This window comes from Pundamilia nyererei, unplaced genomic scaffold (assembly GCF_000239375.1).
Source record: "Pundamilia nyererei isolate P.nyererei 1_Seehausen unplaced genomic scaffold, PunNye1.0 scaffold00002, whole genome shotgun sequence".
In the NCBI taxonomy this organism is placed as follows: domain Eukaryota; kingdom Metazoa; phylum Chordata; class Actinopteri; order Cichliformes; family Cichlidae; genus Pundamilia; species Pundamilia nyererei.
The window spans coordinates 6,425,539-6,439,306 of record NW_005187403.1 but is presented as its reverse complement, the minus strand read 5'-3'; the positions used below and the strand labels follow the sequence as shown (position 1 = coordinate 6,439,306).

The 13,768-nt window shown below is 41.9% G+C and overlaps 1 protein-coding gene across 1 annotated transcript in view; it reads right to left on the bottom strand.

Annotated features, from left to right (window-relative positions):
• pcsk5a (proprotein convertase subtilisin/kexin type 5a) overlaps nt 1-13,768 on the bottom strand; it is a 35,010-nt gene that overhangs the window by 2,763 nt on the left and 18,479 nt on the right. Inside the window, exons 26-34 of the mRNA XM_013909377.1 lie at nt 12,656-12,736; nt 12,350-12,548; nt 11,737-11,951; nt 8,855-9,097; nt 6,940-7,176; nt 6,628-6,805; nt 5,866-6,083; nt 1,888-1,988; nt 1,295-1,493 (exon numbers count right to left, since the gene is read on the bottom strand). Of these exons, the coding sequence (XP_013764831.1) occupies nt 1,295-1,493; nt 1,888-1,988; nt 5,866-6,083; nt 6,628-6,805; nt 6,940-7,176; nt 8,855-9,097; nt 11,737-11,951; nt 12,350-12,548; nt 12,656-12,736 (1,671 nt within the window). The remainder of the gene's footprint in view (nt 1-1,294; nt 1,494-1,887; nt 1,989-5,865; nt 6,084-6,627; nt 6,806-6,939; nt 7,177-8,854; nt 9,098-11,736; nt 11,952-12,349; nt 12,549-12,655; nt 12,737-13,768) is intronic.

Genomic DNA, 13,768 nt, shown 5'->3' with positions numbered 1-13,768 from the left:
ACGAGGTCATAATTAAGCTGAAAAACACAAATAAAAAACTACAAGTAGGCAAATCAACAATATTGTGCAATCTTAAAAAGCAGAGATATTGGCCAGCTCCGCAACACCAAATAGCCTGAAATATCACAGACGACAACTAAAGAGATGGTGACAGAGTTATTTCCATGGTTAAGAAAATCATGTTCACAACATCTAAGCTATTTAAGAACACTCTGGGAGTTAGGCATAACAGAGGTTTTACAACAAGGTGGAAACAACTGGTTACACTCAAGAATAAAAAGGCCATTTTAGACATCTAAAAGAGGCTACAAAATCTGGAGAAACAGCTTATGATCCAAAGCATATGACATTACCTGTCAACGGAAAAATTATGGCATGGGCATGTTTGGCTGCCAGTGGGAACGGGCCACTAGTGTTTATAAGTGATCAGGCAATCAGGATGAATTGTGAAGTGTACAGGGCTGTAGTCTCTGTTTAGATTCAGGCAAGTGTTGGGCAGTGCTTCTCAGCGCAACTAGATAATGAACCAAAGCATACTGCAAAAGCAACCCAAGAGTTTCTCAAAGCAACAAAACGGGATATTCTTCAATGAGAAAAACACTGATCTGATCTCAGCCCAAGCTTTTCAGTTATTAAACACAAAACTGAAATTACAAATAAATATGTCTTTTATTGACCTAATAGTAATATAAGCAGAGGAAAAAACAAGCTCCTCTTACTTAACAACTAAATGAAATAGCAACTCAGCTGCATTATGGGAAAAGTGTCCAACCTTTAACTGATCATTTCAAACCTGAGGATCTGAGGTCGTTATTTTAGGATCTCTCTTTTCTGGGGGACATTTTATAGACCAAGACATCAATCAACTGCTGTAATTTCAAAAAAAATAATTAAAAGATTGATCGCTAATGAAAAATGTAATTAACCACAACCTTTACTCGTCAAGAGATGTGATAAGTTTAATCTAAACATCTTCCCTCCCTACCTGTAAGACTTTATTAGTTTAACTCTTTCCCCCAAGAGGACCGCCTCTGTACCCACCCCAATATATCAATAACAACCATTAAATAGGTTCTGGGTTCTTCCTCAGCAGGCGGTGTAGGAAGAGATCATTCTCACTAACTTCTGATGCACAGTTCCCATTCCCAGTTGTTTTATTCTGGAAGCAGGTGTGAAATATGACACAAACTGCTCACATTCTAGCAGACGTGCAAGGGAAGAAAGAGTTAAGGAAGAAAATTACAACCTGAACACAATGATAACTCTCAGCATACAAGATAGAAGTTCAGCCTACCCCGTGTCTCTGTGCAGTTACAACAGTCTTGCTGCTGGGTTTTGGTGTCTTCCTCTTCATCTTCGTGGTGGCAACAAAGTAGACAGCGCCCTCCAGCCTCTAAAATAGCCTGAGCAGAACACACTGTGCAGTTGGACGGACCGGGTCCCCGACACTCCAGGCAGGAACTATCACAGTCTTCACACGAGTGGCTTGAACCCTGATGAAGGACAGGGGTGACTCAGAGCTACAGCATTTTTGCATCATAACTACTGATTCTTTGCTTCCAAAAGTTTTTTTTAAAATGCTGAATAAAAGCGCAACCAGCCTCTCAGCACAGTCAATTAACATTCATCTACCTGTCCAACAATTTCAATCCACAGCTTCACAGCATGAGCTGCGAGGTTTATTTAGAAATTGTGACACAGACAGTAATAATTTTCGCTGTGATGTTTGAGATTTCTCCTGGTGCAGTAATAACCCAGTCTGAATTACATTATGTGATACCTGGGGCCAAAGCATTCAAAGTAATTATTTTGCTGAACGACATGTACTCGTGTTTTTTTAATTTTTTAATGAAAAGTTAATATTTGTGAAATTAAAAATGCCGGTACCTTTATTATGGGATGCTGGCCTTTATCGCATATGGACTCACACCTGCCATATGACAGCAGGTAACCAGGGTAGCAGGAGTCACAGGACTCGGGAAGTTTTCCTGTAGGTACACGACAATGTAAAGGGTTAGCCTGATGATTTTCTGTGTTTTTATTACTGTCAAAAAAATGCTTAAAATGCTGTGTCAAACTTTTAATATCACCAGCCACCTTCTTTCATTTAACTTAAAGTTCAAATGTTTGCATTATTCTTTTATAAACAATTTAATCCAGGTACTCAAGGTTGAAGTAGCAAAAACTGCACTCACAGTGGTGTAAAAAAGGGTTTGCCCCCTTCCAAACCTACACGGCACTGTGTGAAACAATGAGTTCATTTTCAGTTTCTGAAAATAAACTATGTTTCACCACCCAGGGCTGATTACTGCCACAGCTGTTCATCAAGAAATCACTAAATTAGGACCTGGTTGACAAAGTGGAGCAGATCAGAAGATTCTCAAAAGCCGGACATCATGCCGTTTGGCTGGCCCATCAAAATCACTCCAAGAGCACAGCAACAACTCATTCAAGAGGTCACAAAAGATCCCAGAACACCATCTACAGAACTGCAGGGCTCACATGACTAAGGTCAGGGTTCATGGCTTCATCATATGAAAGAGACCTGGCTTAAATGGCCTGCACTGCACAGTTCAAAGACAAAAACCACTACTGAGCAAAAGGAATAGAAGGGATTGTCTCTTTTGTGCCAGAAAACATCCTGATGATCCCCAAGACTTTTGGGAAAATACTCTGTGGACCTCCAAAAGTTGATTCTGTTCATCTAGACGTGGCGTTTTCAGTGGGAGAAACATTTTGTCACTCATCCAAGTGACTTCTTCAGCCTCAGCTGACTGCAGGTTTCCCCAATCTTATAAACAGTACATTTGCATAATGAGTGAAACCAGCACCACTGAAGGAACAATGGGCTGGTTGATCAACAACCACTGATCAATGGCCATGAGTACCATTCACAGAGAGCTGTGGAATGGCTGCAATCACAGCATTGTAAGATGGTGACAGATGTACCCTTAGGCCCTCTCCTCGATCCAGAGATGGTCTTTACCTTTTCACGTAAATGGCCTCCTTGACTCCGCACTCAAACCAGCGTTCCTCCCTGTCCAGGATGTGCACATCCTCATCCTTGAAAGAGTGTCCACTGGCCTGTAGGTGTAAATAGACCACAGAGTCCTGGCCTGACGAGGTAGCTCTTCTGTGTTGTGCCGTCCGCTTCGCCAGAGGTTGTTTGGTTTCCCTGATGTATGAATCCTGGCAATCCTCCTGGCACTTAACAGCGTACACTATGTTACTCTGTTTGTGTCGGGGGACCCGATCCTTGGGGTGGACCAGTTTTTGGCGCAGCGTGTTTTGGGGTTTAAAAGCCACAGAGACCCGGCGTTTAGAAAAAATGCATCTCAAATGCTCCGATACTCCTGACACGTACGGGATCACTACAGGTTTTCGCTTGGGCAGCAGTTGTCCTTCTCTCCTGGATCGGCTGGAGCTTTCTTTAGGCGCCTTCCCAGCTTTGACAAAAGACCAGCTGGGATAACCACATTTACTCAGGGCCTTCTTGATGTGATGTTCTGCTGTGTCTGTGGGGATGGTGTTTGCTCTGTGCTGTAGCTTAAATACTGATCCGTATGTGTAGGTTTACGGTACACAACAGCTTTTAAATGTCCCCCATTACTGATGGAAATCTCACAGTCTAAGAAGGCTAACCTGCCACTTTTCATATCCTCCCTGGTGAATTTGATGAGTTGTTCTGATCCGTGAATTGCAGTAGGTCCTGAGATTTGATTTTCACCCAGGTGTCATCCACATATCTGAACCAATGACTTGGTGGTGTTCCAGGGTAGGATAGCAAAGCCCTCTTTTCCACTTCTTCCATGTACAAATTGGCCAATAGGGTGAAACTGGGGAGCCCATGGCACACCCATGTTTCTGCCTGTAGAACTGACCCTTGCATGTGAAGTAGGTGGAATGAAGACAGTTCCAAAAGCAAACACACTTGGTCGATGCTGAGACTGGTCCTGTTGTTGAGGTTGGGGTCATCCTGTAATCTCTTACACTCTGTGGACCGACAAGACAAAAATTGAACTTTTTGGAAGGTGTGTGTTCCATTCAGGTGGGGCACTTGCTATGGCATGACTTTTAAAAAACCCTGCTCGAAAACCCTCCAGCGTGGCTGAATTACGACAATCCTGCAAAGATGAGTGCGGCAAAATTCCTGCACAGCAGTCACTTGTGGTCTACGTAGGTTTGGAATGTTTCCCTTAATAATAAACACCTTATTTGTTAACTGCATTTTGTGTGTCTTTTTTTGATCTTAAACATTTAAGTGTGACAAACATAAAAAGAAAACAGGAAGGGGGCAGACACTTTTTCACACCACTGTAACTGAATGGCTGCTAATGGCTGGTTTAAGCTGTCCTTTACAGTTTTAAAAAGCATGTTTACAAATTGGCACAAAAATGTTTTTGGCCTTTCTTTTTCACAGCTGTGAGGTGTGTGAGCAGAGTGTGATTTGCATGGTGGGAGTATAAAGAAAAATATAAAAATTCCTCCTCCCCTTCTGATTTTAGTGCTGAATCTTGAAACTGCCTACAGCGCAAAAGACAATCAAATCAGAAACTGACTTTCACTCTCAGCAGTCGTGTTCCTGTGACAGAAAAGATGACACAGCGTAGGGCGAACGATCTGAGCCATTTCTGAGCCAAGCAACTTTTCAGTAAGGTGCCAAGCACTGAGTGAAAACTACCATTAACAAAATAAAAAAGAAATGATTCGGAGTGTCATGTTTTACAGGAGACTCACCCCCCCAAAGGAAAAAAAAAAAAAACCTACTACAGCTTCTTATTTAAAATGCTACACTGCAGTTATGCACCAAGGCTGGATGATTCACTCATTGAATCAATCACAGTTAAAACTTTGGTCCATGATGTTGTGAGAATTATTCACTCTCAAACTCGCGAGGGTTAATTATGGCACGTTATTATGTTTATAACAGGGATGTCAAAACAGTTTTTCATTGTCGGCCACATACAGCCCACTCTGATGTTAAGGAGACTGGACCAGTGAAGCTCTCCTTTCTGTCAGTGTAAAGAAGAAGTATATATTTAATCCCCGAGAGAGCATAATTTAAACTGTGTAGTCATTTAATTGTAATCAAAGCTGCTAAGCTTGTGACAATACAGTTAAAAGTCCAAAATGTATACCTTCCGGCTTTCAAAAGCCAGTCAGTGGGCTGGATTAGAGTCTTTGCCTGGCTGATTCTGCCACCTGGGCCTTATTTTTGACACACATACACTAACTGCAGTAGTAAATAATTCATAGTTTAACAGGCTTCATAGTATATATGGCAACACTGGTTTCTTTACATTTTTTTACTTTATTTTTTATCATCTCACTCATTAAAAGTGATATATGATATCATTTTTAGTGGGCAGCATTTACATAGATGCTAATTACTCCTCACATTTGCTTATTGAAGTAGAGTGTCCTCTGTTGCATTTTAATGTAATTAAGTGACAAATACCATCACCTGCTGTGCAGTTAATTGTACTATTAACAAGAAGTCTGTGCTTCAGTTGTGGTGAATAAAATTCTAACATTTTATTTGTAGTCAGATTAAAAAGCAGGTGTCTGTGTCTGTGGGTGCAGCTTGCTAACCACTGCTTAAATAAACAGGTGATGTCTGGGTGGCTTTACATCTTTAATGTACAGTCTGTGATCTACAGTACCATACATCTGTCTGTAACATTTTTAATGTTACTTTCACCACATTTCATAGTCTCCAATGATTATATAGCTATTGACATGGAGAAAAAATAGTATAATCAAAATATTATGAGTGTGTGTGTGTGTGTGTGTGTGTGTGTGTGTGTGTGTGTGTGTGTGTGTGTGTGTGCGTGCAATACATGAAGCTTTTCCTGACACTTGTACCTGAGCAGGTTCTGCAGCTGGCATGGCAGTGCTCGCAGGTCCTGTGCACAGTGTCATGGTAGTATCCTTGAGGGCATGAGGCGAGACAACGGCCTTGTTTCCGCAAATAAATGAGGCCCGGAGCGCAGCTCAGGCAGCCGTTCTCCTCATCGCCAATACACTCACCACAACTGGGGTCACACTTTTCACACATTCTTGAGGCAGTGTTTCCATAGTGACTAGAGGATGGACAGATGGTCAAAAGTTATCACAGACTGCATTCAATTAAAAGAAATGAGATTAGAGCTTTGCTATTCCTCAAAGGAAATATCTTTACTCAGACTCACATTTAGCCATAGACATCTATAAATACTAACGTAATAGAGTAGAAAAAGAAAACAAATATTACTCTGGCATTGCTAGGCAATGCTGCATTGTCTGCATGCTGGTCTGTACAGTCTTTATATCCTGTTTGTGTTTTCTGAGTGAGTATTTAGCTGCATATCAGTTTAACGGTACATTAATTTGACTCCTAATCACCGCCTACTCCCTCAAAAATAAAGTATTATTAGCCTTTTATAGGCTATTTAAATGTCTGACCAAATTAGCTTGTACCTCCACATTGCACCCTGTCCATGTAATTAAAGAGCAACGGTTCAGTGTCCGTAACCTATTTGTGTGAATATGCTGATCTTTTTTCGTTAACGGCTACACTGTCTAACTGCATGTAATGTGATAATATGATGGATGAGCAGCAGAAGGACGGGGGGCAGGTTAAACTACCTGTGCTGGCAGGTCTCCACGCATTCTTTGCCCTCTCGAAATAGGTGGGCTTTACATGTGAGGCACTCGTGGTTGTGCTTTCCAACACAGGACTTACAAGAAGCGTGGCAGGGTTCGCATTTCTGCCCAGACTCCTGCTCGTAGTAGCCTGTTGGGCATTGATCCACACAGGTGCCATCTGTACCAACAAACACACGATCACGGGGGCTAAGCAAACATCGCAGATGCCTGACAAGCTTTCCAGGACACACAGCCTTGAGAGAAATCACTAGCTCTACCAAAAAAAGAAGAAAAAAAAAGAACTCGACTCACTGAGCAGGAGATGTCTTGGGTTGCAGCTCAGGCAGTGGGTTTTGCCAGGACCCGAACACCTGTAGCAGTATTTGTGACACGGATGGCATTCCCCGTGCTGGTCTATGTACTGGTGAGGCGAGCACTTACTGGCTGATGGAATGCACTGGCTGTTACCATCCAGCATCTGACCCTCTCTGCAGCTGGTGCAGGAGCTAGCATGAGGTCCAAAGCACGTGAGACATGATGTATTGCAGTCTGGAAACAGAATTAGGAAGTAATTTAGTAGGATAGTATCAATGTTCCATCTCGACTTGATATCTATATCAGTTTAATATAGTTTGACACCAAACTATAATCATATTAGGCAGAAGAATAAAAAAAAAAAACCATGCCAGGACTAAGTGCCAAAATATGTTTTACAAGTAAAAGTCCTGCAATGACAATGTTATATAATGTTTTACTTAAGCGTGTCTTTCCATACAGACTCAGACAAATCTGAAAAGGTTCCCCACCTCAGAATTAGATTATTTAATAAAATAACCTTATTTTAACCTTATATACATACATTAAGCCATGTATTGTACTATATATATATATATATATATATATATATATACATATATGAAAAATACTGTAAATTTTTCTAAAATACACGACCTTAGGAACTGCAGAGAGAATAGAGAGAAAACCCCAACAATCAGATGACCCTCTATGTACAAGCAGTTAGTGGTGACAGTGGGAAAGAAAAACTCCCTTTTAACAGAAAGAAACCTCAGAACCAGGCTCAGGGAGGGGCTGCCATCTGCAGAGGCAGAAGAAGCTTGGAGCTTGAGTTTGGGAGACAAATACTCTCTCTCTTTTTAAATTATGAGTAAAATGTTGCTCTTTTGTTTATTTCTCTTTTGATAAAGCTCAGAGTTATAGATCAGATGACCCTGAACCGTCCTTGAGTCTTCTCTCCTCATCTATTTGCATGCCACTGTTCTTTGTTTTTCTCTCTTGTGAAGTTCTGCTGAAGTCTGTTTGTTGTTTATCATCTCTCTGTGCTCTTCTCTCCTCTCTTCCCTTTCCCCTTCCCCCCCCCCCCCTCCCCCCTCCAGCCGGTCACAGCAGATGGCCACCCTCCCACCCTGAGCTTGGTGCTGCTGGAGGTTTCTTCCTTTTAAAGGGACTTTTTTTTTGTTTTGTTTTTCGCCCGTCTGCCACCAAGTGCTTGCTGAAGGGGGGATTATTGGATCATTGGGTTTCTATCTATAACGCTGTTATCTTTATACTTAAAATACAGAGTGCCTTTAGATGACTAATGTCATTTAAGCTGATCTGGTGCTCTGTACATTTCATTAAAATATAATGGTTTCCACATATTTGGTTCTCAAGCTACAGGATGACCCTTGAAAACATTTTCAGCAACAAAATTAAACTCTGTCCATTTCACCGCACAGCAGACACAGGTACATGCAAGTGGATGCATTTCCGTTGGCAGCTACTTTAAGCAGCAACAAAAGAGGGCATCGCCTACAACATTTTTGCACTTCTGTGTTTTTGAATAGCAAAATCAGAGCGGTGTGTCTTTCTCGAGGGAACTGTCTTTGGCATCTCTCTGCTGTTTTCAAGGTTTGACAGCTGCCTGTTAACCATCTCAGAAGCGCTGCTATTTCAGTCGGGAAACACGCTCAGGCATAGCAGAGAATATAATTGAGAAAATGTATGAAGGGCGCTCTACAGGACAGAAAACACAGCATCAACTTCAGGAGCGATGGGGTTGTCTTTGTCATGCTTTGAACGACTGACGGTCAGAGTGTATAAGAAGAAATAAAAACATAAAGGGGCACGACTTTATGCTGCTGAGGGGAGTCGATCAAATCAAATCAGTCCTGCTCACAAAAAACAAGACAGACGATTTGTGTTTTCTGCTGTGTGATAAATGTCGTACCTTTACAGTCTCCTGTTATACCATCCATAAAGGTATGGGAGGGACACGCTCCAAGACACGCCCCGTTGTGCAGGGTGGCCTCTGCGTCCGTGCAGGCGTCACAGTCGTTGCTGTTTGGCCCGTCGCACAAAGCGCAGTCCAGGTGGCACTGCAAACACCTCCCTTGCTCTTTGTCCTCAAAGAACCTCTCCGGACAGTCCAGCATGCACAGGCCCTCGTGGAGAAAGTGATACTCCTCACAGCCTGTGCCAAGAACACTCGTAAATGCAGGAAGGATTTACTGCATGCATAAGGATCAGAGCCCTGTCATCAGTGCTGGATGTACTTTAACAGATTTTTTTTTCAACATGTGAAGACAAGCAAATCAGCAACTGTTATTCAACAGACAAGGATCAATGTTATCAGCCATGGTTTGGTCCGTATTTAACTGATTCTCCCGTTTATAAGTGTTCATGTTTTGCCCGTGTTTCGTTTATGTGCGTTTTGTGTATCAAGGCTCAGGTTGGTTACACCTGTGTTCATTATTTGTACCTATTCTCTGGGTATTTATAGCCCCGCCTCTCCCTCAGTCTCATCAGTCTGTCGGCTGCTTCTATTTTTGCACGTGTGGCGCGGCACAGCTGGAATACACAAACCAGGGTCTGATGAGGACACTGCACCCACTAGTCCTTTGTGTTCACAACTCATTTTAGCCTTTTAGGGTGATCAAATGTGCAATCCAATGCCTGCCCTTCAACATCTGTTCTATGATAAAATAATTTAAAAAAGGTACATCTTGTGACATTGTGCTATGCTGTAAATTCCATTAAAAGTAGAACTGTGTTGTCATGAGCCCTGTTCATTAAACAGGAGGCTTTAACAAAACAATAGAAAGATGATGGAGCTGTGTCACGTGTCAAGATTAATTGATCACTTTAAAATGATGGCTCTGACGCGAGGATGCCTCTCCTCGTGTCTCTTCCTCTCCTCCCAAATCTCTGTGAGGAGCACGAGGAGAGGAGGTGAGGAACCTGAGAAATGAGAAGAAGGCATCCACAGACACACAGAGTCTAAACCTTGTACACGTTGCCCTTAGAAAATTTGTTTGAAACGGTTTCAAGTAAGCTTATTGTGTGCTTGAATTATTATTTTTATTTCTGACATGAGTTTAACACATCTGGGAGCAAGTCTAATTCTATCAGCCTTATTCTGTCAGGGTTGCCGCTGATGGGGTTACAGCTTTTAAGTGACACAGTCGGCATTGTTTGCCACCTTTCTTTCCTGGCATTTAATTGGCATTATAGAGCGAGATTCCTGCCTCGCTTACTGACAGCAGCACATGAAACAGACACACATTCATAGAGCTCTTAAAAAAAGAGCGAGAGAAAAAAAAAATCAAACATACCGTACAGTGCTATTCCTCGCTCACATACTGCTGCTTTGGCTGCAGCCAGTGTGTTGCTTTTAATTTAGGTCTTTTGCTTACTGCCAACAGACTTTGTCCGTGGTTTGCGACTGGTCGTGCTAGCAACACTGCTTTCTTCATGTGCACAAGCTGTGCATGAGCTCACAGACAGATTTGTGCAATGGCTGAGCTGGATTGCTGGTGTTAGGGTAAGTGAAACTCTGAGTATGCTAAATTTTTTGATACAAACGATTAATCATTTGGAGTTATATTTCTGATCATCAGCTGATTAAAAGTGCAATGTACCCACATTTTTACCTCTGTTTTGGTCTCCACCATCTACTGAGTTCAGTTCTCAACAGATAACTAAACTACTTTGCTATTTAGTCAACTTTGGGGTGACTTGGTGAAATCGAAACAGCTATAAAACTCTATAAAGTTGCATAGGAAAAAAAGACAATGTTGGGGTAGAGGTAATTAATGATTGTTTGTCTGAGAGATGACACAAAAACTACCTTCTATCTTCTATAAAATCAAAGGTTTTGGCAGCTGGTCTGGAGCATTCAGATGTGTGTTAACACACGACAAGCAGGAAAGTCTACAGCAACAAAAATGACCTTGGAGAAGCAATTGTTGCTGCCCATCATTCAGGGAAGGGCTGTAAAGCCCTTTCCAAACAACTTCAAGTGCATCACTCTGCATCGAGAAGGATCATTCACAAATGGAAAAAGCATTCAACACAGTTGCCAATCCTCCCAGGAGTGGATGCTGCAGCAAATTTACCCTAAGGTCAGACTGTGCAACACTCAGACAAAATACAAAAAAACTTGATAGGCCATGCAACAGGACAATGATCCCAAGCACAGCGGCACATCTACAAAAAATGACTGAAAAGGATGAGAATATAAAGCACCTTGAGCTATATAAGTAAAACTGAATTGGATCCCGGTGTTGCAATAGTTCGGCCAAAAACCACATCTCAACTGAAATTTGATGACAGAAACATAAACAAACCCTAATAAATGAAAGCAACAATGTAATGTAAATTTCTCCACAACAATGTGAGAGACTGATACAGCTATATGGAAAATTATTCACTCTTTATTATGAAGTTTTTTTTTAAATTATGCCCCGATAAATAAAACATTAAACTTAAAGGTGGTGCACTTTTTTTCCCATGTGATTGTACAACTCAACCTGGGGGAATTGTGACGATGTGTTTGAAATTGTACTGCACTCCAATAGTTATTTAAAGTATTGAACTAAATGGCAACCCCATAGTAATGCTTTAGGAAAAAATAAATGCTTATAGTTGTAAAGAACATGCTGTACAGGAATCATGCATAATGCTTGCTGTGTTGTAATGCTGCTGGTAATCATATGGAGTCAGTCATGTATGCTGACAAAAGAATAGTAAAAGCACAGAAAGAGCTAAAAGCGGAAGACTGAAAAAGCTCCTACAGCTGAATTTGTGGTAGTTTGCATTGCATTTCAGTACCTGTGCAAACGCCGAGTGGGTCGCACTCCTGGCAGGCTGAGGGGCAGGGTTGGCATTCTCTCTCCTGCACAGTGTGTGCTGGAGGACACTTGTCTACACACTGGTGCTTGTGTAGGAGAAGAGGTTCTTCACAGCTGAGGCAGTGGGTAGCATTCCTCGCACAAGATGCACAGCCAGGTGCACAGCTATGACAAACCTGGCCTGCAGGAAAGCCCCTATTGGAAGCAACACAGAGCTTGATGGACAGGTAGAAAACGCAGGGCAGCACACTTAAAATATACTTTCCATTAGGTTTTTATTTATTCTGTTATTCGCTTTGTTCTTGCTGCAAACCATGTAGGAATAACATGTACTGGTAAAGGAGGCCACTTAGCAAATAGTAAAAAAAGGTCACATGGTCAGAAAGTTTAAATGAAGCTTCATAGCTTGGAGCTTCAGCAAGATCAATATAGGGTTCTGGCTTTAAGTACATAAAAAATTTAATAGAACATCACGTAGGAAATGTCAAAATCACAGGCATCTTCTGACATTTATTTTTGGCTCGCCAGAAGACGTGCCTCAAACATCTTGTGTGACATTTAGAAGATAGCAGCAATAGGATCGACCTCCTGACCTCACACACTCTTGAACACACTGCCCATCCTGTAGGAACAACTGAGCTTTGCGAGCACTCTGGCAGCGGATGCAGTGCTGAGCGTCCACACACTGCAAACAACCTGCAGGGCACGCCTCGCACACACCGCTCAGCTGACTGGCAATGAAGCCCCCCGGACACTTTAACACACATGTTTGCTGCGTGGTCAAAAATCGCCCTGAAGGACAAATGACAAAAGATGAACGTCATCATTGTTAGCTCAGAGCTCAGACAGCAAGCTGCTGAGGTCTGAAACTGCTTAAAAACAATAAACCAGTGACAAACCTTTTGCACATTTTGTACATTGGTTCTTCTCCGGTCCAGCGCAGGACTCACAGGATGGGTGGCAGTCCTCGCACTCCCCATCTGGAGGGCAACAACACTACAATCATCATAAAGTGTCATCTAACAACACAACACATAACAGACGCAAACTGACCCAGAACCAGGTGTATTTTGTTATTCTGCCCGAAAAACTTCATTCATGTACTGAAAGTGTTTGTTAACAAAATTACGTTTTAATCACTTGAAACCTCAGAGAATGGTTGCCAATCTTCTTATAGACTCATCGGACAGTTTATTAGTCTTACTCGCTAGTACTGGGCTGGACACTTGACCAGCAACAATGCTCAAGCAGGCTACAGCACTTCTCAGTAATGAAGGTGAACTCAGTCTGGGACCAACAAGCATGACGCATTCAAAGTGACTTAAAACAGCTTTCTTCCCCATACTGATGCTTAGTTTGACCTTCAGCAGGTCATCTTGACCATCTATATATGCCTAAATCCACCGAGTTGCAGATTTGATATCTGCTTTAATAAGCAGTTACAGATATTTAAACATGTGTAGATGTGTACCTAAAAGTGGCCAACAAGTGTATGCGCTGGAAGCTAGAATATTGCGTTTAGTCTAATTCAAACACTTTATATATTATATAAAACTTGAGCTACCAGCTTATTAGCACAACTGGGTGACTTGGTGAAACTGAAACAGCTACCATCTTTGAAGCTGGTGAGGCTAACACTGTCCAAACTCTTAAAACATCTACAAAGATGTTTTAATTCAATAGATTTTTAGGTCATGTCTGAACAGTAAAAATGTCAAAATATTACTATTTACTGTCAGTGACTTCTACAGTTCTCGTCACAATTTCCTGGAAACTTTTATACTATTTGACAGACCCAGCAAATCTGTGTTCTGTGGTCAGTTTGTATGCTTAGTAATCTTTCATGGCTTCTACTTTTGACTCAAATGCCTCGATCACAACATCCCACATAGCAAAATTGGTATGGCCCGGATCTGGACCACACAATGTGCTTACACATGGCCCACATACCGCAAAGAATGACGGCCCTTTGGTGGCCCAGATCTGGTTTGCCAGAGGTGGCCCATTCATGG